The sequence below is a fragment of the Malaclemys terrapin genome, chromosome 1 (assembly GCF_027887155.1).
Source record: "Malaclemys terrapin pileata isolate rMalTer1 chromosome 1, rMalTer1.hap1, whole genome shotgun sequence".
Taxonomy (NCBI): Eukaryota; Metazoa; Chordata; order Testudines; family Emydidae; genus Malaclemys; species Malaclemys terrapin.
The window spans coordinates 291,238,428-291,263,538 of record NC_071505.1 but is presented as its reverse complement, the minus strand read 5'-3'; the positions used below and the strand labels follow the sequence as shown (position 1 = coordinate 291,263,538).

Below are 25,111 nucleotides of genomic sequence, written 5' to 3'. Positions count from 1 at the left end.
AAGGTGTGCTTATCACTAATTTATTTATTTCATAGGAGCAAAGTCTGCACCTCTGCCTGTACAGTAAGTACATTTTTCCTCATTAAACTAGATACATTTATGCTAGCTTATGCACAGCAAACAGGAAAAAACATTTATCCGTCTTACATTTTTTAAATGATTGTTTTTATCTATTTTTCTCTGGTGCTTTTTCACTGCTTTCAAATTGAGAAGTCCTAAGAAAATTTGGAAATCCACTTGCTTAACTTTATTGTTTTTATCAGAACTGCCTACAGACAACAAATTGTGACTGGAAAGTGTTTTGCAAGTCTTACCAGAAGAAGCAAAAAATAAAGAAATGAAGCTAAGAAAGCAGTCTGGGACTTTGTAAAGGAAAACCGAGCCAAATAAGAATGTCTTTACTTTTGACTTCAAAATATATTTTCAGTTATTTGGTTGTAAACAGCACTTGAAGAACCAACATCAGGCTATGAGAGAGACAGCAAAATGTCCCTCTGTATATGTATCTAGCATCTGATTCTAGAAAAGGGGTATTGTCCATCACACATTAGTCTAAGAGTCACTTAGGGTATGTCTACACTATGAAATTAGGTCGATTTTATAGAAGTCGATTTTTAGAAATCGATTTTATACAGTTGATTGCGTATGTCCACACTAAGCTCATTAAGTTGGCGGAGTGTGTTCTCACTACCGTGGCTAGCATCGACTTACGGAGCGGTGCACTGTGGGTAGCTACCCCACAGTTCCCGCAGTCTCTGCCACCCATTGAAATTCTGTGTTAAGCTCCCAATGCCTGATGGGGCAAAAACATTGTCACTGGTTTGGGTACATATCGTCAGTCGCCCCTCCCTCTGTGAAAGCAATGGCAGACAATCATTTCGCGCCAGACACCAAGGCGATTAGAAGAGCACAGCAAGGCGTGCTGCACATCAGAGAGGCTTTGAAAACCAGTTTCATGACTGGCCAGGCTTTGGTGGGAGAGTTGTGTGTGTTTCTCCTTGATGCAAACCCGCCCCCTTTGTTGATTTTAATTCCCTGTAAGCCAACCACCCTCCCCGCTTCAAAATAAAGTAACTGTTGTTTTGAAACCATGCGTTCTTTCTTTATTAATTAAAAAAAATGAGAATGGACAAGGTAGCCCGGGTGGGGTGGGGGAGGAGGGAAGGACAAGGCCACATTGCTTATTGTAGCCACACTAAAAATCAAACTGTTCGAATGACAGCCTTCTGTTGCTTGGGCCATCCTCTGCAGTGGAGTGGCTGGGTGCCCAGAGCCTCCCCCCACCCGCGTTCTTGGGTGTCTGGGTGAGGAGGCTATGGAACATGGGGAGGAGGGGAGGAGGTTATACAGTGGATGCAGCGGGGATCTGTGCTCTTGTTGGCTTTCCTGCAGCTCCAACAGACGTTTCATGTCCGTTTGCTCCCCCATTAGCCTCAGCATCACGTCCTGCCTCTGCTCTTCGTGCTCACTTAATTCTTTCCTGGCCTCTGCCACTGAATGCCTCCATGCATTAAGCTGTGTCCTATCAGTGCAGGAGGACTGCATGAGCTCAGAAAACGTCATCGTGAGTAGGTTTTTTTCGCCTTCTAATCTGCGATAACTTCAGGGACGGAGATGATAGGGGGAACGTAGAAACATTCTACGCTCTACAATTCTGGGGGCACTGCCTGGTCACCTGTGCTGCTAAGTTTGCCACGCTGACCAAACAGGAAATGAAATTCAAAAGTTCACAGGGCTTTTCCTGTATACCTGGCTAGTGCATCGGAGTTCAAAGTGCTGTCCAGAGTGGTCACAATGGAGCACTCTGGGATAGCTCCCGGAGGCCAGTACCGTCTATTTGAAAGATATATGACCAAACTTTGGTCCAGCCATACAAGTGTATAATGTGGAATAAGACTTCCACCTGGCAGAAGGGTTACATTGCAGTCCATAGTATATGTTTCTTCTTGATTTTTTTATCATGGTTCATTTGTATGCATACTACAGATCAGCAAGGCTCAAATTCTGACTGCCAAATTTACTAAATTGCTTATATCACCTTTTCTCTATGATCTCAAAAACTTCAGATTTCCATCATCAAATTCCAGTCACTGCCATCTCAGATTCCTTTGCCCTGGTACTATTTTGATGGGTGCTTTAGAAATGCTTAGTGCAGGGGTCAGCAACCTTTGGCACGCGGCTCGCCAGGGTAAGCACAGTTTGTTTACCTGCTGCGTCCTCAGGTTCGGCCAATCACGGCTCCCACTGGCCGTTCTTTGCCGCTCCAGGCCAATGGGGGCTGTGATAAGCCACGGCCAGCACATCCCTCGGCCCGCGCCGCTTCCCGCAGCCCCCATTGGCCTGGGACGGTGAACCGCGGCCAGTGGGAGCTGCGATCGGCCGAACCTGCAGACGCGGCAGGTAAACAAACTGGCCCGGCCCGCCAGGGTGCTTACCCTGGCGAGCCGCGTACCAAAGGTTGCCGACCCCTGGCTTAGTGGCAGATAGCAATTCACTCCCCACCATCAGGTGACTCTCAATTTCCTAAGTCTAGATTCCCCAGCACCTCCCAAATCCTCCTGACATCTAAGCTCTCCTTCTTTCCCATCAGAGCCCTCTTTGAACACAGTTCGCACCTCCATCTTGGAATACTGTGTACTGTGAATGAGCCCCTGATGGTGTGGCTGATGTGGTTAGGTCCTATGATGGTGTCCCTTGAATAGATATGCAGACAGAATTGGCAACGGGGTTTGTTGCAGGGATTGGTTCCTGAGTTAGTGTTTCTGTTGTATTGTGTGTCCGCTAACACTAACCCAGGAACCAATCTCTGCAACAAACCCCAGTCACACCATCAGGGGCTCATTCACCTGCACATCTACCAATGTGATATATGCCATCATGTGCCAGCAATGCCTCTCTGCCATGTACATTGGCCAAACCAGACAGTCTCTATGCAAAAGAATAAATGGACACAAATCAGACATCAAGAATTGTAACATTCAAAAAACCGTAGGAGAGCACTTCAATCTCCCTGGACACTCAATAACAGACTTAAAAGTGGCCATTCTTCAACAAAAAAAACTTCAAAACCAGACTTCAACGAGAAACTGCAGAGCTGGAATTAATTTGCAAACTTGACACCTTGACATCAAATTAGGCCTGAATAAAGACTGGGAGTGGCTGGGTCACTACGAAAAATAATTTTCCCTCTGTAGATACTCAGACCTTCTTGTGAACTGTTGGGAATGGGCCACATCCACCCTGACTGAATTGGCCTCGTTAGCACTGAGCCCCCACTTGGTAAGGCAACTCCCATCTTTTCATGTGTTGTATATTTATACCTGCCTACTGTATTTTTCACTCCATGCATCTGATGAAGTGGGTTATAGACCACAAAAGCTTATACCCAAATAAATTTGTTAGTCTCTAAGTTGCCACAAGGACTCCTTGTTGTTTTAGCATATAACAGAATGCATGTACAATACAAACCTCCTCCAGCATCAGAAGGGCTTGAAAAAAGACATTCCAAGTCTAGAGAAAAACAAATTCAATGTGAAAATTTTGGTTTCAAAACACAAAGTTTCTTAGTAACAAAGATAAATAAAATTTCTATTCAAAGGTATTATTTTAATATTGACAGCTTCCTCAGGGCCTTTTTCTTTCTGACCACTGCTCCAAGAGTAGTGGTGGAATAAGTTTATTGCTCTTGAAAGCATTTGTACAGTTTGCCAATTACCTTTGCAACAGTCTTTCCCAGCAAATCTCTCTCAAGCGTTTTCTAATGGCATAAAACATTCATTTCCAGTACTAATGGTTCCCAAAACATCAGACCTTTAAAACAGGCCTGTTCTATTATATTATTAATTATTATTATTTATATAACACTATGGGTACATATGGCACTTTATAGACATAAGAATACATTGCTCCCTGAGTATAGCAATGCTTTTTCAGCATTAGTTCAGGACTGAATGTAGCAAGTCCTGAACCTCGGAACAATGTAATTTTCAATCTCTGGCTCCTTTAACTGAAGTGTAACAGCTAAGCAGAGAAGACCATGCTGTAATACTGAGGCATATTGCAGAGAAAGTAGGGTTCAATTTCTTTCAAAGAGTGTAGGGTGATAATTTTTGACAGATACTGTCAGTTTCAGCTTTTGCAACAGATTTCTCATCTCCTAAATAGATTACCCACCATAAACACACACACTTGTCAAAGCTAATTACATTCTTCCTGCTGAGTCTGAGAAATTCCTGTCCTGAATCTAAACAAGAATAAATCTTGGCCCAATGTAACATTTCACCCTTCTTCTAGGGCCAGTTCTCCAGGGAGCAGTGACATTTCTCTCCTTTGCATCACAAGCTCTTAAAATTAGTGCTGTCAACCCTTCAGAACATTCTGGTAATTCATAATGCAACATTTTATGTGAACTGCACAAAGTTGACAACAAGAAGAACCAAACAAATATTGTAGCATTGAGTCACAATATGTCATGTGTTATTGGTCTATTAGATTTCTGTGAGCTTAAATGTTGCACTAGTCATAATGTATGCTTTGGATTAAGTATTTTAAAAACATGGCTAAATATTTCTGTGTTTTTTAATTTCAGACTTTTATTTCTTGGTTAATTGTACATCTTTCCAACTGGATTACATAAGAATCTGATTTTTCATTTAAAACAAGTTTCTAGTCTTCATGGTTATGGAAAAAAAACTTGAAAAATGTAAACTTTAAAGGCTTAGAAACCGGATTTTAAAATTCCGTTTTTTTTTTTAAAATGCATCATTTGCAAGCAACGTCATGATTTTTTGGAGGGTCTAATTCATGACTTTTGAACATGGGTTGTGCAATAGTTCTCTCTTCTCTGCCCTCCTCTGCTCGGATGTGAAAGCTTCTTTCCCCATGTGGTATCCCCAGAAGTGGGGACAATATGGGATGCTGGGGGTATATTTTGGATCTGGATAGCTAGGGAGAAGGAAGCCCAGTCCAGCCTTGCCCAGCTTCCCTCCTCCCCACTGTAGCCCACTGCTTCAACTGCTCTGGCAGCTCCCAGGCATTCCACTATAGGGCATGCTGCTGCTGCTACTGCTTTGGTGGCAAGGGCCAGCCTTAGAATGTTCTTGTCAGTCACTATTTTGTCAGCCTGCCAGAATTTTCCTGAGGAACACAAGTAAGAAAGGAAAATGGTGATTTTTAACACTTTACAACTCAGCTAAATCTGGATGGAATTTCATGAGACTGAGAAAAGCCATCAGTGTTGAGAAGTGCCTTTCCTTTGTCTCATGATATTCATGAAAGGAAAGGCACTTCTCTACGTTGATGGCTTTCCTCTAGCAAAATATCAAAGGCTTGCTGCCAGTAATGCAGGAGTTTGTGCTTTGCACAAAATAGCTCTCCACTCTTTCTTTGTATTTTTAGATAGAATATGGAATGAAGAAAAGAACCCAAAGCAGTGGAAGAGAAGCCTTATAGTAAAATTGTCAAAGAAGGGTGACCTTAGCAACCGCAATAACTGGAAAAGAATCACATTACTATCAGTGCATGGGAAAATCATATGCAACATTATTCTGGAACATATCAAGAAATAAATAGGCCTTAAACACAGAGAAGAATAAGCAGGATTTAAACTATTGAGATCATGGACAGACTATATTGTTGTTCTCAGACATTATAGAACGAAGTGCGGAGTGGCAAGTACCTCTTGTGATAAATTTTATAGATTTCCAGTAGGCTTTTGACAGCGTACATAGATACAGTCTTTGGAAAATTATGGTATATTATGGAATACCAGCAAAGTAATTAGATTAATCAAGGATCTATATGATAATACCAAATGTGCAGTCAGAGATGGTGACAACATCAGCCAATGGTTTGCACTGACAACTGGAGTAAGGCAAAGGTATATTGTGTCCCAACTATTGTTTGCACTGGTCATGATCATGTCATGAGGATAGTAACCACAGAAGGCAACTGAGGAACTTTATAGAAGAATGCTAAAGCACAAATGGATGACCTTGTTTTTGTTGATTGTCCTGCTTAGTTCAACACATTGTTTAATGGAAGAAAAGACATCACTTTTGGCAGATACAGTAAAACAAGTTGGTTTCTTCACCAATAAGAGGAAGACAAAATATATGACTATCAATGTTCCCAAACTAACCATTTGATTGGACGAAGAAACACTAGAAGAAGTAAGCCATTTTACCTATCTAGGGTGTGACATGTGCAGTGTTGGTGACACCATGCTAGATGTCAAGCAACAAATATCAAAATCAGCAAACAACTTTCATAAACTTGAAAAGATTTGGGCAATTAACAATAATTGGCATTGACACAAAGAAAACAAATATTTAACACCAGCATCATGTCTATCTTGCTTTATGGAGCAGAGTCATGGAAATCTTCAACAGAAATTGATAAGAAAATCAACTCATTCCAAAACAAATGCCTACAGAAGATCTTCAGAGTCCATTGGAAGGAGTTTCTTGCAACATCAGAAATTCTAAATAGCGCAAACCAATCTAGAGCATCAAATATGGTAAGAAGACAATGATGGATATATTTAGGACACACTTTAAGGATGCCACCAATGTGACTTCCATGGCAAGTGATAATAGGTACATAACCTGGAAAGAGAAAAAAGTGTGACCTATTGTGCAGAACAATAGAGAAAGAACCAAATGTATCAACACGACACTCAGAGGCCTGAACAGACCAGCACAAGACCAATATAGATTGCAGAAAACGGTGAATATCTTATGCACCTGATGGTGTGGGATGACAAAGAAAGTAAGAAGAAGAATTTACTACGTGTGAGATGCCTGCCATCTTGGCCGACATGTTTGAGTTTGAAGCAGAGACCTACAGAGTTAAAAGCATGAGCTGCTATAGCTTGAGCTTAAGAGCCAAGTTTCTGCACCCGGTGTCTGTAATAGCTCATATCCTCTGTGGATTAGCACAGAAAGAAACTTGTAAAACAAACTCACCGGTGAGTGTACACGCTATCTTAACCCAGTCCAAATTAAAGGGCCCAGAACAGACATCTCCATTAAATTAAATGTAATCAGACCTCATTTACTTGCCTCTGTAGCTACTCACATGCTCCATTGGTTCTGGTCCAGATGACTAAGGAAGGATATTTTCAAAATAAAAGCTAGATACATTGATTCTAGTATATTTATCCCTCCATGTCCCCATTTCTATTTTCTCTCTCAGTTCTACGTTAATTTTTAACCCCATTCACTCAGAACTCACTTCTTTTTTGTTCTTCCTCTCTCCAACTCCATTTCAAGCCCTGCCTTATTTGTCACACCTCTCCTTTGTCTGTATAATCTGTCCTCCTTATCTTTGTTCATTTACTTCCTCCATTTCTTTGCTTCTGACTAGATAGTGGTTGGTTTTGCCAGTCGCAGAAAACTTTTCTGGTTCAAAAGGATATTTCCCTTGATATATTAGTGGAATGGAAAAGTGTTATCACTATCATGTAATCTCAATGTTGTTGTCATCAAACCAGTCCTGATGGCGGCGGGTAGCAAGGCCAATGGATTCCTTGCAAACCTCATGGATGGTCTGTTTTAGGGCTTCCCAGTCTTTTTCGACACTTGTGTTGTCATTTCCAGGTGTGCATATGGCCAGTTTTTCACTGAGGAGTGTTTGGAAGTTCTCTTGGTGCACTAAGGTTTGAAGTCTTTGGAGGTTGTATTGCCGTCTGTGTGATTTGGATTGCTTTCTATGTTTCGGTGCAATCCTGATGGACATGACTGACCTCACCAGGCAGTGGTCAGTCCAGAAATCATCGGCTTCTCTCATGACATGGATGATTTGGACATCTCTTAGATCCTGTGTTATTACAGTAACATAGTCTAGGAGGTGCCACTGTTTTGAGCGGGGGCATTACCAAGTTGTTTTGTACTTGTTGCTTTGTCTGAAGACTGTGTTTTTGATCACAAGGTCATGTTCTGTACATTTGCTGAGTAGAAGGATGCCATTGGAATTGGTCTTACCCATTCCTTCTTTCCCAATGGTGCTACTCCATACGTTAGAATCTCGGCCAACTCTTGTGTTAAAGTCCCCTAGGAGGATTATCTTATTTGTTTTTTATCAAGGTCGGTGTAGAAGGATTCTTTCTGTTCTTCTTCAGCATCAAGAGTTGGTTCATGTACACTGATGATAGTGGCAAATGACTTATTGACCAACTGGATGCAGAGGGTCATAAGGCGCTCACTGATGCCAACGGGGAGCTCAGTCAGGCGGTTGACTAGGAGGCTTTTCATTGCAAAGCCAACATCGTGTATTTGCCTGTTGCTTGCTGGTTTGCTTTCCAGAAGAAAGTGTAACCGCCGCTCTCTTCCCTCAAGTGGCCTTCATCTGCATGTCTTGTTTCACTGAGAGCAGCAATGTCGATGTTGTACCTTGAGAGTTCTCAGGCAACAATTGCTGTTCTGTGTTTGGGTCTTTCACTTTTTGATTTGTCTAGTAGGGTACGGACATTCCAAGTTGCAAGAAACATTTTTGTTTTTCGACCGCATTGGAGGTGATCCCTCTGGACACGGTTATCCAGTCAGGTATGGTGGGATAGCCAATATGTTTGGGGCACCTTTTATAGCCTCTTTCCCATATGGGGTGAGCAGAAGGATTCCAAAAAAGGCCTGCTCAGTCATGACCGCTGCTGCCAAAAATGCCCCCTATCCCAGTCCAGGGGCACATGACGACTCTCTTGCAATCACCGCTTGAGTGTGGGTCTGTGACTAGTGACTCCTGGTGATCACTTCACCTATCTCCGTAGTCACTCGCCCATTGCTGCAGGACTTTTATGTGTAGCTGTGGGGGAAAAGTTCTTCCTGTGAAAGAAGCCTGCATGTGAGTAGTTTAATATGGGGAAGCTGATGCACACCAGCAGCCACACAAATCTTGGTGGAAGAGGCAACTGTGTCTGGTGGCAAGGTCCAAGACTACTGGGGGTATCTCCTCCGTTGCAGCCTTCATCCACTTCCACAGCCATTGAGAGGTGATCCTGCTTCATCTGCCTGTTCTGCCGTTGAGGTCTTATATTGGGTTGTGCTGTGGTGGGCTGCAATTTGTGTGGTACCTTGCCTTCGACCTTACTGCCAAGGGTGATCCTACCAGGAGTACAGGACTCCAGACGGCATTGCTTGTAGGGTCTTAAGTATATGTAAGCTTCTCCAACATGTCAAGGTGGCAGCCCAAGGAGAAGACTCTGTATCAGTGATCTATCATCTTCATTATTGACCATTGCCCCGATTTTTGTGTCATATATATATATATATTATCAATGATGATTTTATGTTTTCTTCCAGGTCATTGATAAAATCTTAAATAACGCCAGCCAAAAAACCAATCCCTATGAGGCCCGCTTGATGATGATTCCCCATTTACAATTACATTTTGAGACCTATCATTAATTTATCTGTGTCCCGTGTTAATTTTATATCATTCTAGTTTTTTAATCAAAATGTCATGTGGTACTAATTAAAATGCCTTTTAGAAGTCTAAATATATAATATAAATACTATTACCTTTATCAACTAAACTTTTAATTCAGTTAGTTTGACAGGATCTATATTCCATAAACCCATGTTGGCTGGCATTAATTATATTATCCTCCTTTAATTCTTTATTAATCGACTCCTGTATCAACTGCTCCCTTATCTTGCCCAGGATTGATGTCAGACTGACAGGCCTATAATTGCCTGAGTCATCCTGTTTACCCTTTTTAGGTACTGGCACAACATTAGCTTTCTTCTAGTCTTCTAGAACTTTTTCCAGTGTTCCAAGACTAATTGACAACCAACATTAATGGCCCAGGGAGCTCCTCAGTCAACTCTTTGAAAACACTTGGGTGCAAGTTATCTGTAGATGCTGATTTTAAAACATCTGACTTTAGTAGCTGCTCTTTAACATTCCCTTGATATATTAGTGGAATGGAAAAAGTGTTATCACCATCATATGATATGCTTATATGTTATCACCATCATATGATATGTTTTTTCCCCAAATACAGAACAGAAATATGTATTGAAAACTTCTTCCTTTTCTGCATTATTATTGATAATTCTATCATTTCCATCTAGTAATGGACCAATAGCATTGTTAGGATTCTTTTTGTTCCTAATATACTTTAAAAAAACCTCCTTCTTATTCTCCTTAACACTGCTGGCCATAGATTTGCTTCCCTTATCAACTTTCTACAATTCCTAGCTTCTAATTTAAATTCACTACTATCAACATCCCTTTTCTTATATATATATATATATATAGCTGCCTTCACTTCCCCCTCTAAATCAGGCCACTCTTTAAACCAGTAGGCATGTACGCGGTGTGGCCCTCCCTCGCTGTCAATCTCTGAGGGAGGCAACACTTTTTTGTTGTCACACCTCTGGAATAGCAGTCTAACAAAGGGGGGAAATTAATAGTCTCTAGGGCTCAAACCCTTAGGCAGGATAGAGCAGTGAATAGTCCAGAGGCTCAGGTTGGACAGAGCCCCAAGCAGTCTAGGGCTCCAACCTTCAGGCAGGGTCAAACAGGGAAAAGTTCAGGCGCCCAGGCCCTTAGGCAGGGAGGGGCACCAAGCAGTCTAGAGCTCCAACCCTCAAGCCAGGTAGAACAGGTAAGAGTCTAGGAGCCCAGCCTTTAGGCAGGGGTGAGCCCCAAACACAGTCTAGCATCCTAGCTCAGTGGACAGTAGATTAGGACAGGCCTCCTGGACTAAGGAGAGGAGGCTGCCACCCCACAGGTAGGGTGATAGGTGGTTGGAGGACGTAGGCCCACCCAACTCCACTGCATCCCAGCCCAGGGCCCTAACAGTGGCAGAGTGGTCTGCCACTGGGTCAGTGCAGCACCAACCACAACACACTGACTTGGGTTCAGCCAGCAACCCAGCCAGTAACCCAGCAAGTAACCCTGGGATACTTCCTCCCCTCCCCTCAGGGAGTGCTTGGATCCTGGGTTTGTCCTCCATTTCCCCAGGGTACACTGCCAGTGGCAATCCCAGCAGCTCCTCAGCATCAGGCGTGTCTGGCAGTTCTGGTAGTTCAGGGGCATTCTCGGGACAGCAGAAGTCTCCTTCTGGCTCCAGCAGCAGGCTGGATGCATCTTTCTTCTTCAGCGTCTCCAGCCCAACTGAGTTGCAGGGTCCGCCTCTTATAGTTCCGGTTCCTGTCGCGCCCCTCAGCTTCTGGTGTGGTGGGCATAGACTTCCTGGTTCCGCCCACCAGGGGATGTCTGGCCCTCCCTCGCTGTCAATCTCCAAGGGAGGGCACACCTCTTTGCTACAGGGCATCTAATAAAATGTTCTTAAACAATTCATACATATCATTCATGTTTTTCTGATTAAATTATTCTTCTCAGCTGATTTGGCTCATAATTGCTTTAAGCTTTGTGATATTATGATTGTAAAGCACCAAGTATAGCTAAGCAGATATAGATAGATAGATCTAGATCTATACTATATCTGGATTTTATTCTATTTTCACATAATAAATGGGATCAAGCAATGAACACTTTTACTTAGGCTAGGTCTATACTACCCGCCTGAATCAGCGGGTAGAAATCGACTTCTCGGGGATCGATTTATCGCGTCCCGTTGGGACGCAACAATCGATCCCCGAATCGGCGCTCTTACTCCACCAGCGGAGGTGGTAGTAAGCGCCGCCGACAGAAAGCCGCAGAAGTCGATTTTGCCGCCGTCCTCACAACGGGGTAAGTCGGCTGCGATACGTCGAATTCAGCTACGCTATTCACGTAGCTGAATTTGCGTATCTTAAATCGACTCCCCCCTGTAGTGTAGATGTATCCTTAATGACCCTTAATTTTTAGTTCTTTGATCAGTTCTTCTTTATCTGTCAAGATAAAGCCTAATATAGAATTCCCCCATGTTGGCCGCAACACTTTTTGGGTTAGGAAATTGGCATCTATCATACTTAGAAATTCCAAGGAAGTTTTAGTACTGACAGCATAAGACCCCTAGCATATGTTATTCAAACTGAAGTCCCCAATGATTGCGCACATTTTTTTTCTATACGTTATAGTGAGCTGGTCATCGTGTTCCCTAGTGTGATTTGGTGATCTGTAGTAAACGCCAATTAATACCCCATCTTGTGCTTTATCTGTTAGAACATTGATGCATAAGCATTCAAGATTTTTTTTCTGAGTTATCAGTGATTTGGTAACAGGTAATGCCATTTTTGACATAAATTGCCAAACTCCCTCCCCTTTTGCCATCTCCATTCTTCCTAAATAAGTAATAACCATTGGTTTTAATATTCAGACCATGTAATTAATCCCACCAGGTTTCAGTAATACCAACTAGATATGGGGTGGGCAAACTACGGCCCACGGGCTGCATCTGGCCCGTTGGACTTTTTAATCCGGCCCTCGAGTTCCCAGTGGGGAGCGGGGTTGGGACCTTTCCCCGCTCCGGTGCTACAGCTGGGGAGTGGGGATTTCCCTTCCTCCACTCCATGCATGCAGCAGCTCCACATGGCTCCCAGAAGCAGGGGCAGCCAGGGGCTCCGGCTCCAAGCACAGTTCCCATTGGCCAGGAACAGCGGACAATGGGAGCTGTGGGGGCAGTGCCTGCAGACGGGGAAGCGCGCAAAGCGGCGTGGCCCTGCCTCCACATGGGAGTCAGAGGGGGGATGGGCCACTGTTTCCAGTAGCTGCTTCAGGTAAGCTCCGCCCAGATCCTATACCCCTGAGCTCCCCCCATGCCCCAACTCCCTTCCCCAGCCCCGATTGCCTTCCAAACCCTTTGATCCTACCCTGGAGCACCCTCCTGCACCCCAAACCCCTCATCCCCAGCCCCACCCCAGAGTCTGCACCCCCAACCAGAGCCCTCATCTCCCCCGTGCACACCGATCCCCTGCCCCAGGTGGCCCACCATACAATTTCCATACCAAGATGTGGCCCTCCAGCCAAAAAGTTTGCCCATCCCTTAACTAGATCAAATTTCTGCTCATAAATGAACAATTCCAGTTGATTTTCTTTGTTACCCAGGCTCCTACATTGGTATATAGGCAATTAAAGAATTTTTTACTCTGAACGTCCTTTGATTCCTTGATTAATTTTGTTCTCAAAATCTCGATTTTGTGCCAAGTGCTCAGATCTTCCCTCTTTTTACCTTTCCCTTTTGCTACTAGTTTAACGTCCTCCTCACTACTCTAGCCAGCCTGTCCCTGAGAAGATTGGTTCCACTTCTAATGAGGTGGAGGCCATCCAAACTATAAAGCCTGCTCTCCCCACAGAAGGTGGACCAATAATCCACAAAACCCAAACCCTACACCCTATGCCATTTACCTAATGGCATAGGGTGGATGTTCACTTCCAGCGGTTCACTTCCAGAATCTTCTGCCCTCTGCCATCCTTCCCTCGTGGGGCAGGAAGGATCTCAGAGTACATTGCTTGGGCATTCTTTTTTTCAGCGTGCTTCTGAGTTCCCTGAAGTCATCTATTATCTGTGAGATATCCCATGATGCAGTGTCATTAGCGCTTACATGAACCATCACCATATGAACCATAGCGACATTAATATGGCAATCAGGGAGAAATGTCACAGGCCCCTGGGAAAGGAATCACCAGTTCTAGAAATATGTGGCAGTTGAAGGCAACTAGGAGCCATCAGACCAGAAGGAAGCTGTTGGCAGAAATTCAAATGACAAAGTTGGGGTCCTCAGACTTACGACACCATTCGTTCCTCAGAATTCCATTGTAAGTCAAAATGTTGTAAGTTGAAACCGCTTTTCCCATAGGAATCAGTGATATAAAGGGGGATTGGTTCCTGAACCAAGGTTTGATACGCTATTTTCACCACATTAATCCAGATTTTTGTACTAAATGAATTATAGATGACTAATGTAGCAACATCAATGTATTTATTTGGTAAACAACATTCAAATAAACAAATAAAATCACATATGCTTTGACTTTCCAATTTCCAGAACTTTTTGAAGGGCTCTTGGCTGGAGGGTTCTCTGAAGGTCTGGGTCCCTTGCAGTCACTTGTCTGATTGGCTTCCATGGCCAGGGTAGCTTGTTGCTGGGTAGCCTTGCTGCTTGTTTTTGATTGGCTCCCAGCTCGGGGCTCAGCCAATCAGAAAGCTTGACCAGTGAAATCAGTGATTAGCTGAGTCTCAGCATGTGGTGTGTGCTGTTCTCCCTGCCAGCGTTCAAGACGTCTTATTCATAGATTCATAGATTCTAGGACTGGAAGGGACCTCGAGAGGTCATCGAGTCCAACCCCCTGTCCTCATGGCAGGACCAAATACTGTCTTAAGGGCAAAACAAGCATTGCAGGGGCGAAACGGGCAGTCAATTGAAAAGAATAGGAAGTCCGAGGACTCCCTGTAATTGCTTCCCTATAACTGGCTGTGGCTGCTGCTGCTCAGGAAGGATAAAAAGGGTCCTGATGCTGCAGCAGGCTGAAAGTGCCTTACTGCTGCTGGAATTCTGAAGGCCCAGTAACTTCCTGTGTTGTTTGTTTGTCCATAAGTGCCTACACTGCCACTGTCTCCCGTTAGACAGGATGCATAGGGTGGTAGAAAGAAAGAATCAAGAAAGAATCTTCCTTCCTTCCTGCTCTGTATTCCTTGTAGGATCCCTTTACACTGCAAAAACAAACAAACAAACCACCTCTCCCCCTGGGCCTAACACCCCCAACATGTTATTACATGCCTGTGTGTCCCAGTTAGGGAGCTGGATTAGTTTGGTGCGCTAGGAGAAAGCTGAAAATGCATATAAGTGTAGATGGTAGAAATGATGGGCCTGCAGCAAAATATTGCTGGATCTATCAGAATAAAGGTCCTAAATTAGACTTGTGGCTGTTTTGTTTTGTTTGTTTGTTTGTTTTTTGTACCAGATATGTTGGTGGTCAATTTTTATTTATTTTTTTCCAGTATAGTAGAAGCAACACTGGCTATTTTTATTATACAATTTCTGTGTTTGTGGCCCAAAACTTGTAAGATCCAGCGGGATCCAGATGATGGATCTGAGTTTTCGTGGTTCTATTACACTGGGGTCTGGATTTTTTAGGTGTAGTAGCAGCTAAATGTGTTCTCTGTTTAGGCAATAAAATGTGGGCTCTTGGGACCAAAGCCTGGCGGAATAGAGAATCTACATGTTAGCACTGGACTTTTTTGATACTGTTTTATTTGTGAATTAGCATCCAGATTTCTTTGGTGCAATCTGAGCAGCTATCTTGTTCTTTATTTAGCCAGTGGCATTTGGGAAACTGGTCCCAACTTGCAGGAATCTGGCAGGATTTGGGTGTTGGATCTAGGTTTCTCCAGCTCTGTTGCACTGGGATGTGTTGGAATCCAGATTTTTTTGTTAGAAATTAGAATAGAAGCAGCTAAACTTGTTCTCTCTTTAAGCAGTGAAATTTGTGAAGCAGGTTCCCAAAATGTTCTGGATCCAGCAGATTTCTGATGCCAGACCTGAGTATTTGCGGTGCTGTTGTACTAGATGCATCAAGATCCAAAGTTTATTGGTTTTGTTTTCTTTTTTGTTTAAGAAGAGTGTCTACATTTGTTCTCTCTTCAGGCAGTAATATTAGGAGGGTTGGAGCCAAACATCTGCTGGATCTATCAGGATCCAGGTATTGGATCTGGGATACTGCAACACTGTTGTGCCAGGATTTGTCAGGGGCCAGGATTTTTTGATGCAGTAGGAAAAGTTAGGCTTGTTCTCCAGTTAGATAGTGTAATTTGGGGCACTGGAGTCAACAATTGAAAGGGATCTAGCTTTTACCCAACCCCTACTTTAGATATTTCAGGTATGTTAATTCAAAGAGAGCTGAGGCTGCACAAACTATCACCCGTCTGGGCCATTAGAATGAAGAGCAGAAAAGCTTTCTATCTGTCCATGAACTCCAGTTCCGAGTAACCTTTTGTGCCCTTGTTAGTCAAGTGATCAGTTTGAGCTGCAGGTGGAATAGAGGTGATTGAGTGAATGAGGAAGGCAAAGTGCTCCTGCATGTGTCAGAGCAGGGAGGAGCTGGTTTGGGGCGGTCTTATAAGAAATTGAAACCAACCAACTGTAACTCAGCAGTTTTTTCTTTCTTTTCCTGGCTCCTTGTTTTGTTGTCAAAAGTCCCTGGCTGGGCTGGATTTGCAGCCTTCTTTGACAAGACAGGCCACACTTTGAGACTATGTACAGGGCAACAGGATGGGAAAAAGACAGCAGGCGCAGGGTGGCTGCTGCCTCCACCACCTCCTATCCTAGGGGTTACCAGGAGCGGGAGAACTCTGGGCTGACAGAGGGAGCTGGAAATCCCAGGGGGGACCTGACTTCTCCAGAAGAGTTGGGGAGCCAAAAACCAACCTGGCAGCAGCAGGAGCAGCAGTGAGTAGCAACCAGTTTAGCCAAGTTTGTATGTATTTACACAATAATATTGTGAGTATTAAGTGCCAGTTTTTTCACCTGACTCTGTGTATGTATTTATATAAAGGATGTGGGTATAGAGGAAGATTTTTTGAAAGAGCTTAGGGTCAGACTTTCAAAATGCTCTGCCCTTAACTTTTCTGAGAATCTGACCACTTGTATTGGTGCCTAAAAGAGAGCTGAGCTCTTATGAGGACTCTGGAGATATGGTTCAGAGACAATATTACTGTGCGACCATGCACTTAATATGTTCATGTAAAAACCATAAACATTGTGTGTGTACATTATGTGCAGAGGGCTTACAGAATTTGGTGTGTATCTCTATTGCTATCTGTTTCTAAGCAGATGGTATTACATACATGGTCAATATGTGTAGGGACTCTTTAACTGGAGAAGGTCTTGAACTGGAATTCAAAGCCAATTCTGATAATCTTTTTCACCTACATTTAATCACAGGAGATGGATACAAACTGCCAGTTCCAAAAAATCAACTTTGGTTCTGAGCTAGAGCTGATTTCCTTATGCAGTTTGAATGCAACCCACAATGGCAGGAATTTAAGACCAGTTTGTAAATGCTTAACCCTGACAAATGTAAAGCTAAAGCCTTAGCCCTGAGCTTGTAGTTTAAACCTACCTGGGTTCCAGCCATCTCTAATTTTAACTTCCAGTGATTGTAATTAGATATTCTGCAGGCTGTATGCTCTGTGTATGCATATGCACCTACTACATGTATGCTTAGCTGGGCAAAACTATTAATCACTTACATTTTTTTCACCCAAATTTAATTATTTTTTGTTTTCAAGTTATTTCTACACGTAATACTGTTAATGATAATGTTAACTATTCTGTTGATTTTGCTGTTTTTCATTGCTTTCAAAGTGTAGCTGATTTAAATTAGTACTGCCCACTAGAAGCTGTTTCAGTTTCCTTTCTTTCTTTTACTGAAACTCAAGGGAAAAAAGGGTGGAGCTAATATGTGACAACTGTGGGACAAAAGATCATAAACAGTTGGACGTTTCACTTTTTATTTTAATTCTCTAATGTTGAATGCTTGAACATCTAACAAGTTGTAAAATGATCTACTTTTGGTATGTATGGGCTATTAAGTTATGTGAAGTTATCCAGATCTAATCTTCTGTTTGGGAAGATAATCATGCAGTCATGAATCTGATTAACTTCCTGTCTCTTCCAAAATTAGAAACAGGCAAAACAAAGACCATTTATGCCACTTTTTTTTTCTTGCTCTATTCTGGGGCCAGCCAGAGATCAATTCAGCCTCTAGCATAAATTAGAATAGCCCCAAGGCTGCTCTAATTAACACCCAGATAACTATGAGCTCAGGGGTTTTTTCTAGCAGCTGGGAATAGCCAGAATGCAGAGGCATTCTGGCCACCTCCTTTTCTTTGCATGCCAGTAACACTCCTTTATACCTGGAAGCTTGAGAAATCCTATGATTGTCTTTCCAGCTATGTGCTATTAAGGAATTTGAAGAATAATCAGACCAAAGTAAAATCTCAAACTCTTTCAATCTGTTTCTAATCCATCAGGATGCCTGGCAATGGGAGGGAATCACCTGTCAGGAACTTAGCCAGCAATAATGTCTATTCAAATTCAATTTGGAAATGAAACTGAAATGCCTGGGCAAAACCCTATAGAATATCTTTGAAAGCCAAAATAGGGGCAACAATGAATCACCAGGGTGACAACCGCTTGAAAACACCTACAGTCAGTTTGTGCTTAGAAGGTTGCTTGACTTCAAGTCTGTAACATGCTGTGAGGTTACATTTACTTGTAAAAGTTGATTTCCAAATTGCATCTGTTCAGAACAAACCTGAAACAAAAGCTTATCCTGAAAAAATAAATCAGCAAAAGGTAGAAAATGAAAGGGCTGCAGTGTAGTCAAGTGACTAAGAAAGAAAAAGGTTGTGATGGCCCCTTTTGTTCAGCAGCCAGCCTTGACTCTTTTAAAAAAAAAAAAAAAAAAAATCTGACAATGTGTAAAATAGTTTCCAATAAAATCCATCTTCAAAAAACAAACCTGCTATCATAAAATCCAAGGATATGACATTGTACAAAGGGGAACAAACATCCCTTGCCATGTAGGATGAAAAGAGAAAGGAAACAGTGGAACACTTGTTTACAGAATTCTAGTACTTAGCATTTACAGTTTGGAAAAAAACTAGATTTTTTTTTTTTATCTTTATGCTCAATAAAAAAGAACCCATACACTCTTCAGTCTGTTACCAATAGAAAGCTACTTGCACAAAGACTGACAATTGAATGCTAAGTCCATCTCTGAGTATCCTGGAAGGTGATGATACAACTCTCCTTGAGCGTTTGCTCCTTTAAGTCAACTAGCCTTCGTTTTCCTTAATGCAGTATTTCATGTAAACTTTTTCTGCTTCTTTCCATTGACTAATCAGAATAAATGATTCTTGTCCTCTTTATAGCATTCCTTTTCCATAGCTGTTGACAGTTATAAGGTCTCCCCGAGCCTCTCTTTTGTCTAGACCAGGGGTCGGCAACCTCTGGCACGCAGCTCGCCAGGGTAAGTACCCTGGCGAGCTGGGCCAGTTTGTTTACCTGCCTTGTTGGCAGGTTCAGTCGATCGCGGCTCCCACTGACCACAGTTCACCGTCCCAGGCCAATGGGGCTGCGGGAAGCCAGGGTGCTTGCCCTGGCGAGCCGTGTGCCAGAGGTTGCCGACCCCTGATCTAGACTGAACTTGCCCACATCTTATTTTTTCAGGCCTTTCATCATTTGTGATGCTCTCCCTAGGACTCTCATGTTTCTATCTCTTACTGCAAACCGAACTTCAGATGAGATCATCTATGGCCATGGAGAATGGAATAATTAGCTTGCAGCCATTTGTCTTGGTGCATATGCTATAGAACTGGAAATAACTAATAAAATTTCCAAAAGTAACAGTTCCAATTTCATTAGCATGGCTCTGCAGGGATAGTGACAGGAGAGTGCTCATGCTGCTACTTGCATTGCCTCTTGTCAAGTAATGTGAGAATTTCCAGCCAAACGGCAAAAATAATATGTGAAATTATCAATGGGTGTCATCTGGCAAAACAGGACATGTGCAACCAAAATGGTCTTATGTTGTATAATTAAGTAATCAAAAACTATGCACAAGGAAGCAGAGTTAAGGTTATGAAGGTCCAGGTCCTGCAAGCATTTTAAGTACAACTTCATCAGGACTGTTGCATGAGTAAGATGCATACATAAGAGTATGTACACTTCGTTGTTTATTTCTTCTGTACTTCATATCTTCTCTATTTGAAATAGTGTCCTTACTCCCACCCACACAGTCAAATACTCTTTTCACATATTCTATGGGGGGAATTTGTCTTCACAAACTCATGTGTTTTCTTTTTAAAAAGAAAGTGCACTGCGGTGTCAGGCACCGTACTCAGACCCATATCAAATAAGTCAGTGTTTGCTCAAAAGTGGTAGTCAGCCAAAATGTATTTTCTCTGTTTCTGTGAGGAAAATCTCAGAAAATCCATTAAGGATTTTCAGAGATCATTAATTGGATCTCTACTGGGGGGGGGTGGGGAGAAGTGGGGCAGAAATACATCCTCTATAACTCTAAAGAGACATTACAAGGAAAAGTTTTTAAAAAAACAAAACAATAGATTTTTTCATTAAGCACAAAATAAACTATTTTTTTTAAATCATTATTTTGGAGCCTGAGTAGTAGAAAACAATTTATTTCCTTTTTGTTTCATGCTATTTTTTTCATACTCTTTGTACTTCACCTTGTGTGCACTATTGATAATTTGAAATAATCTTCAAAATTAGGACATATCCTAATTGCCTTGTGGAAATTAATGGAAACTCATTTCTAAAGACAGTTACTGCAGTAGCTCAGATTCTGCTTAAACAGAAAACTGACTGGAATGTTAAATTGCCCACTTGTAACTAGGATCCTGTAGGCTTTGCAGGATCAGAGTGTCTGTAAGAGGATATGTCTGACATGTGGTATTGCAAACTGGCTAAAACACAGAGTGAAAGAATTCCTTTCATAAAGAGGAAAAAGCAACCGTTAATGCAAAGGTCTCAAGGAAAAGGGCAAAATAAATTAGAGTATGGATTTAAGCCCTGATCCTGCAATTGACGGTCTGTGTGTTGACTGCAGTGGCTGTACAGAACCTCATTAAAGTACACCCATGGCAACTGCAGGACTGGGGACTTAGACTTTGGTCCTGAGTTTCCACACAGACTGATTTCCAGTAAGCCTTGGGTGTCCAAAGCCGCACTGTGACTGTTCAGCTGGGTCTTCTCTAATATTACCAACTCATTTACCAACTCCCAATGGTGCACACCTGGGATCTCCTCATCAATGACTTCCCAACCCTACACTTCTAATGTAACCTACATACATGGGGTAGGTACATGCATAGGGATTGGAAGCCTGTGGTCCACGGCTCATCAGGGAAATCTGCTGGCGGGCCGGGGATGGTTTGTTTACCTGCAGCATCCAATGGGTCCTGCGGGAAGTTGCGGCCAGCACATCCCTTGGCCCGCGCCGCTTCCCGCAGCCCCCATTGGCCTGGAACAGTGAACTGCAGTCAGTGGGAGCTGCTATCGGCCGAACCTGTGGACGTTGCAGGTAAACAAACCGTCCTGGCCCACCAACGGATTTCCCTGATGGGCCACATGCCAAAGGTTGCTGATCTCTACACTATATGATAGATTGAAGGAAGCCAAAGCTGGTTTTGTCCCTTTCCTGCTCTGCATCTGCCTCTCTCCTACTTATTTTGAAGCTTTCATCTGGTTTCCAAATCAACTTCAATAATATGAAAACCCATTCAGCTTTTAACAGTCTCCTTTTAACTGCACAGGCTTTTATGGTGCTGTCTATATCTTGTACCTTGCACTGATGCATTTGTTGCTGATACATACATTTGAGCTAATAGGAATGTCAGACTAAGGAAATGATCATCTTTATGGAGATGATGTATATTTTGGATTTGATTACAGTTCTTTCCATAGATATTTTTTAATATAGTGTTGTGGTTTTTTTGTTTGGTTGGTGTTTGTTTGTTGTTTTTAAACAAAAACTGGGGATCTAAAGGAGAGGAACCATAATACTGTGAAATTTCAGAGCCTTCTCATATGAGAGTAAATTTAAAGGCTAATTCCTATCTCTATCTGTATCCACAACCTTTTATAGGGCTCATCACCATAGTCCCTGAAGTCATTCTGAAAAAGGCAACTATACATAATTTTCTTTGACTAAGTTTGGAGAGACAATACAGGAAACAAGAATAGGACTGAAGAAGTTGACAAACCTGTGTATAACATCTCAAGAGAAGATGTAGTCTGAGATCTGGCTAGTAAAATACCATTTAAAAACAAACCTAACAAAACCTTCAAAGAGTAGAGTAGTTCAAGCTTAGTTGTGAGGGAAAGTCTAAACACTTTTAAATACAGCCAAGTAAGGGAATGCTTGGAGAAGCATACAGTAATATGATCAAGAATAACATTTTGTGTTAAATAAACAAGGATAAGCTTTGCTAACTTGCCTTAAATTGGTCATTAACTTATGTGCAATACTTGAACATAAGAATGGCCATACTGGGTCAGACCAAAGGTCCATCTAGCCCAGTGTCCTGTGTTCTGAAAATGGCCAATGCCAGATGCCCCAGAGGGAATGAACAGAACAGGAGACCATCAAATGATCCATTCCCTGTCACCTATTCCCAGCTTCTGGCAAGCAGAGGCTAGGAACACTGTCCCTGCCCATCCTGGCTAATAGCCATTGATGGACCTATTCTCTATGAACTTATCTAGTTCTTTTTTTGAACCCTTGTGGTGTGAATTTTCATCTGCACAACCTCATAACACATCATGTTCACCAAATTTGTGATGGTGCAGTATATACTGCTTCCACTGAGTTTTGCAGCACTCCAGTTGTTAAGGATATTTGGCTACATGGAAAATGTTCAGTGGCTATCCCAATAATAAGATAAGAAAGGATTGTATTAGCTGGTTCCATTAATGCTAGCAGCTCCATCGTTACTAGTTTAATTTTTTAAATTAATCCACTTCCTAGAATAAGTCTTCAAAGAGAAATCAGTAATTAAACAGGTATAAATACTTTCCTTCCCAGCCTTGGATCCCAGTGATGTGGCGGCAAATTGCTTTTTGCAATTGGAGCTCTGTGTGATTTTATTGATTTATTTTTTTTTTCCTGTCCCCTTTTCAGTTGCTTTCCCTAAGCACCTCCTGCCTCTCTCCTTCGTAGTTCTCCCACTGCCAGCCTTGTTCTTCTTGCCCCATTCTTTTAATGTCTCTCTTATACCCTAGGACAACTGGGACCCATTCTGGATTGCAGGATGGGGGCACGGGGAGGAGGCTTTCAGGCACTACTGCAAAATAATAAATATGCCCAGAAAATTTAAAGTCCTTCATAAGCATTAAGCTTCATGACACCACAGTGAAGTACTATCCCCATTTTATAGATGAAGAAACTGAGGCACGGGCCAAAGATGGACATCAATAGGTGCTTGAGAGCACTAGGCACCTCATAGGGTGGAGCCTGGGAAGAGGAATAGAATCCAGAACTGCTAATTCCCATTGCCTTCGCTGTTAGACCACATTCATCTGATGTTCATGGACAGGATGTACTGTATAATGTTTTGTAGCAAATCTATGGAAATACAGTCTCCTATGTCTTGAAATGAAGGAGATATGATATTAGCAGTGAAGGTGGGACTTTCATAGACAGAATTCAGCCAGTGCTGAATATTTCTGAAAATCTTATTCTTGGCACATATGACATACACATACAGCATGGCTTGTGATTGAAAACATCCCTATGTATATACCTACTGCAGAAATCATACATCCAGATTGTTCTAAACCTTGTAGCTATTCTTACAGAAATTCTAAAGGTCCATATTGAAATAGAGGATAGTAATGAATCCATAGGCTCATGTGACAATAATTAACAACTTTCTTTCCATTCCAGTACAGGCGCATATGTCTTGATACCTCCAAATGAAACCAGAAGGAACCAGATACAGAAAAGTAAGTGCATTATCTAACACACTCAACATGAATGTTTGTTTTGTTTTTACAAATTGCAGCTTTTGTCTCTGTGCTTTATGACCCTTACAGTTTTATCTCAGCCTTTACATTGGTTTTATGTATGCAGCTGTGATAATATTAAAGCCACCACAACATAGAATCCACGGCCAGAAGGGATCATTGTGATCAGTACTTAATTTGTAATGAAAGAGATGCTGGAACTCGAACAGTTTTTTTTACTTTCATAACTGACGCGGCAAGCCTAGAGGTGCCAGGGCTCAGCCCCGGCAAGCCCCAGCACAAATTAAGCACTGATTGTGATCACCTAGTAAAGGCAAACTCCATCACCTTGCAGACTTTTCTTGTATCAGTTCTAAAATATTTTGCATGGGTAGAAAAACCAAATTAGGAAAAGAATAGTTCAACCATAGAAAGATGTGATATCTGTAAAATGTTCCCATTAGAAAGGTGGTGTCATAGCTGTTCAAATTAAGTTCTACAAGACACATTCAAAATTAACTTGATGCCCCTCCTAAATTTCATAACCCTTCTCCTCTTTTTCTCTCCCCCCCCCCCCCCACCACCCAGATGTCAAGTTTAGGTTTGAAGATCAAATTTTGAGTCTTGTTTAGCTATTCATGGTCAAGAAAATCTTTCTCTAATACCAGTGTTGGCATAGTGTACCTATTGCATGTTTATATAGTTAAATTGTTCACATCTGTACTGTTTTCAGAGAGAAAATGTCCATTTATAGAATGTGCTTAACAAAATTCTCTAAGTACAACTGCACAATGTAAGGCACTTTACCGCCAATGATTTTTTTTTTTTTTTTTTTTTTTGAGCAGCACTGAATATCTACATCTCCTATTGTTGCATGTCTGAGTTAAAGAGTTGAGATTGTCGAATAACTGGCTCAATTGGAATTATTTAATCAAAGATTATCAATCAGAGATTAGTACAGCATTATGCAGAAAGAAATAGATACATTACCACGCTTATGTTGTCAGACCAAGAAGTGGCTCTGTGTGTCTCCTTCACTGTATCTGGAGGGAGGTGCACTTCTTATTCCCCAATTATGTTCCCTTACCAGTGTCGTCATATAGGGTTTTAGGCAAAGAAACCCTCCTTGCCAAAATAAACAGATGTTTTGATGTCACTTCTATGCGTTTTCAGTTTACCTGACTTATGTGTGAAGGCGTGATTATTTACAGTTGAAAGAACCAACAATTCTTCAAGATAATGTCTTTCAGTGAGTCCTTCTGACCCCACAATCATTCTTCCTCGTTGATTCCCCAACAGAAAACATCTGTAGTAACAATCATCCCTCACTAGTTTCCCAAGTTTATATGTGCATATGTATATAAATATGTGTATTGTTAAGGAGGTGGTTTCCAAGAATATCTGGAGTTTTATATGCCATACACTATCAAAGAAACTGAGGAACCACCTGATCAGCATCCTATACGGCAAACAGAAAAACATCAAGAAAGAGCTCTCCAACCTGGAGACTTTCATAAATAACCAACCCTCCACACAAATGGACTTTACTAAAATAAGACAGGAGATCTACATTACACACTTCACCTCTCTACAAAGGAAAAAGGACCGTAAGCTGTCTAAAATCCTACCTGCCACATGGGGCCACAACAGGGGTACCCCTAACTCACCCAGCAATATCGTCAATTTATCCAGCT

General features: G+C 42.1%; 1 protein-coding gene across 1 annotated transcript in view; it reads left to right on the top strand.

Annotated features, from left to right (window-relative positions):
- Positions 1–16,045: 16,045 nt before the first annotated feature.
- EPSTI1 (epithelial stromal interaction 1) overlaps positions 16,046–25,111 on the top strand; it is a 77,258-nt gene continuing 68,192 nt past the window's right edge. Inside the window, exons 1-2 of the mRNA XM_054014020.1 lie at positions 16,046–16,334; positions 23,359–23,417. Of these exons, the coding sequence (XP_053869995.1) occupies positions 16,141–16,334; positions 23,359–23,417 (253 nt within the window). The 5' untranslated portion in view covers positions 16,046–16,140. The remainder of the gene's footprint in view (positions 16,335–23,358; positions 23,418–25,111) is intronic.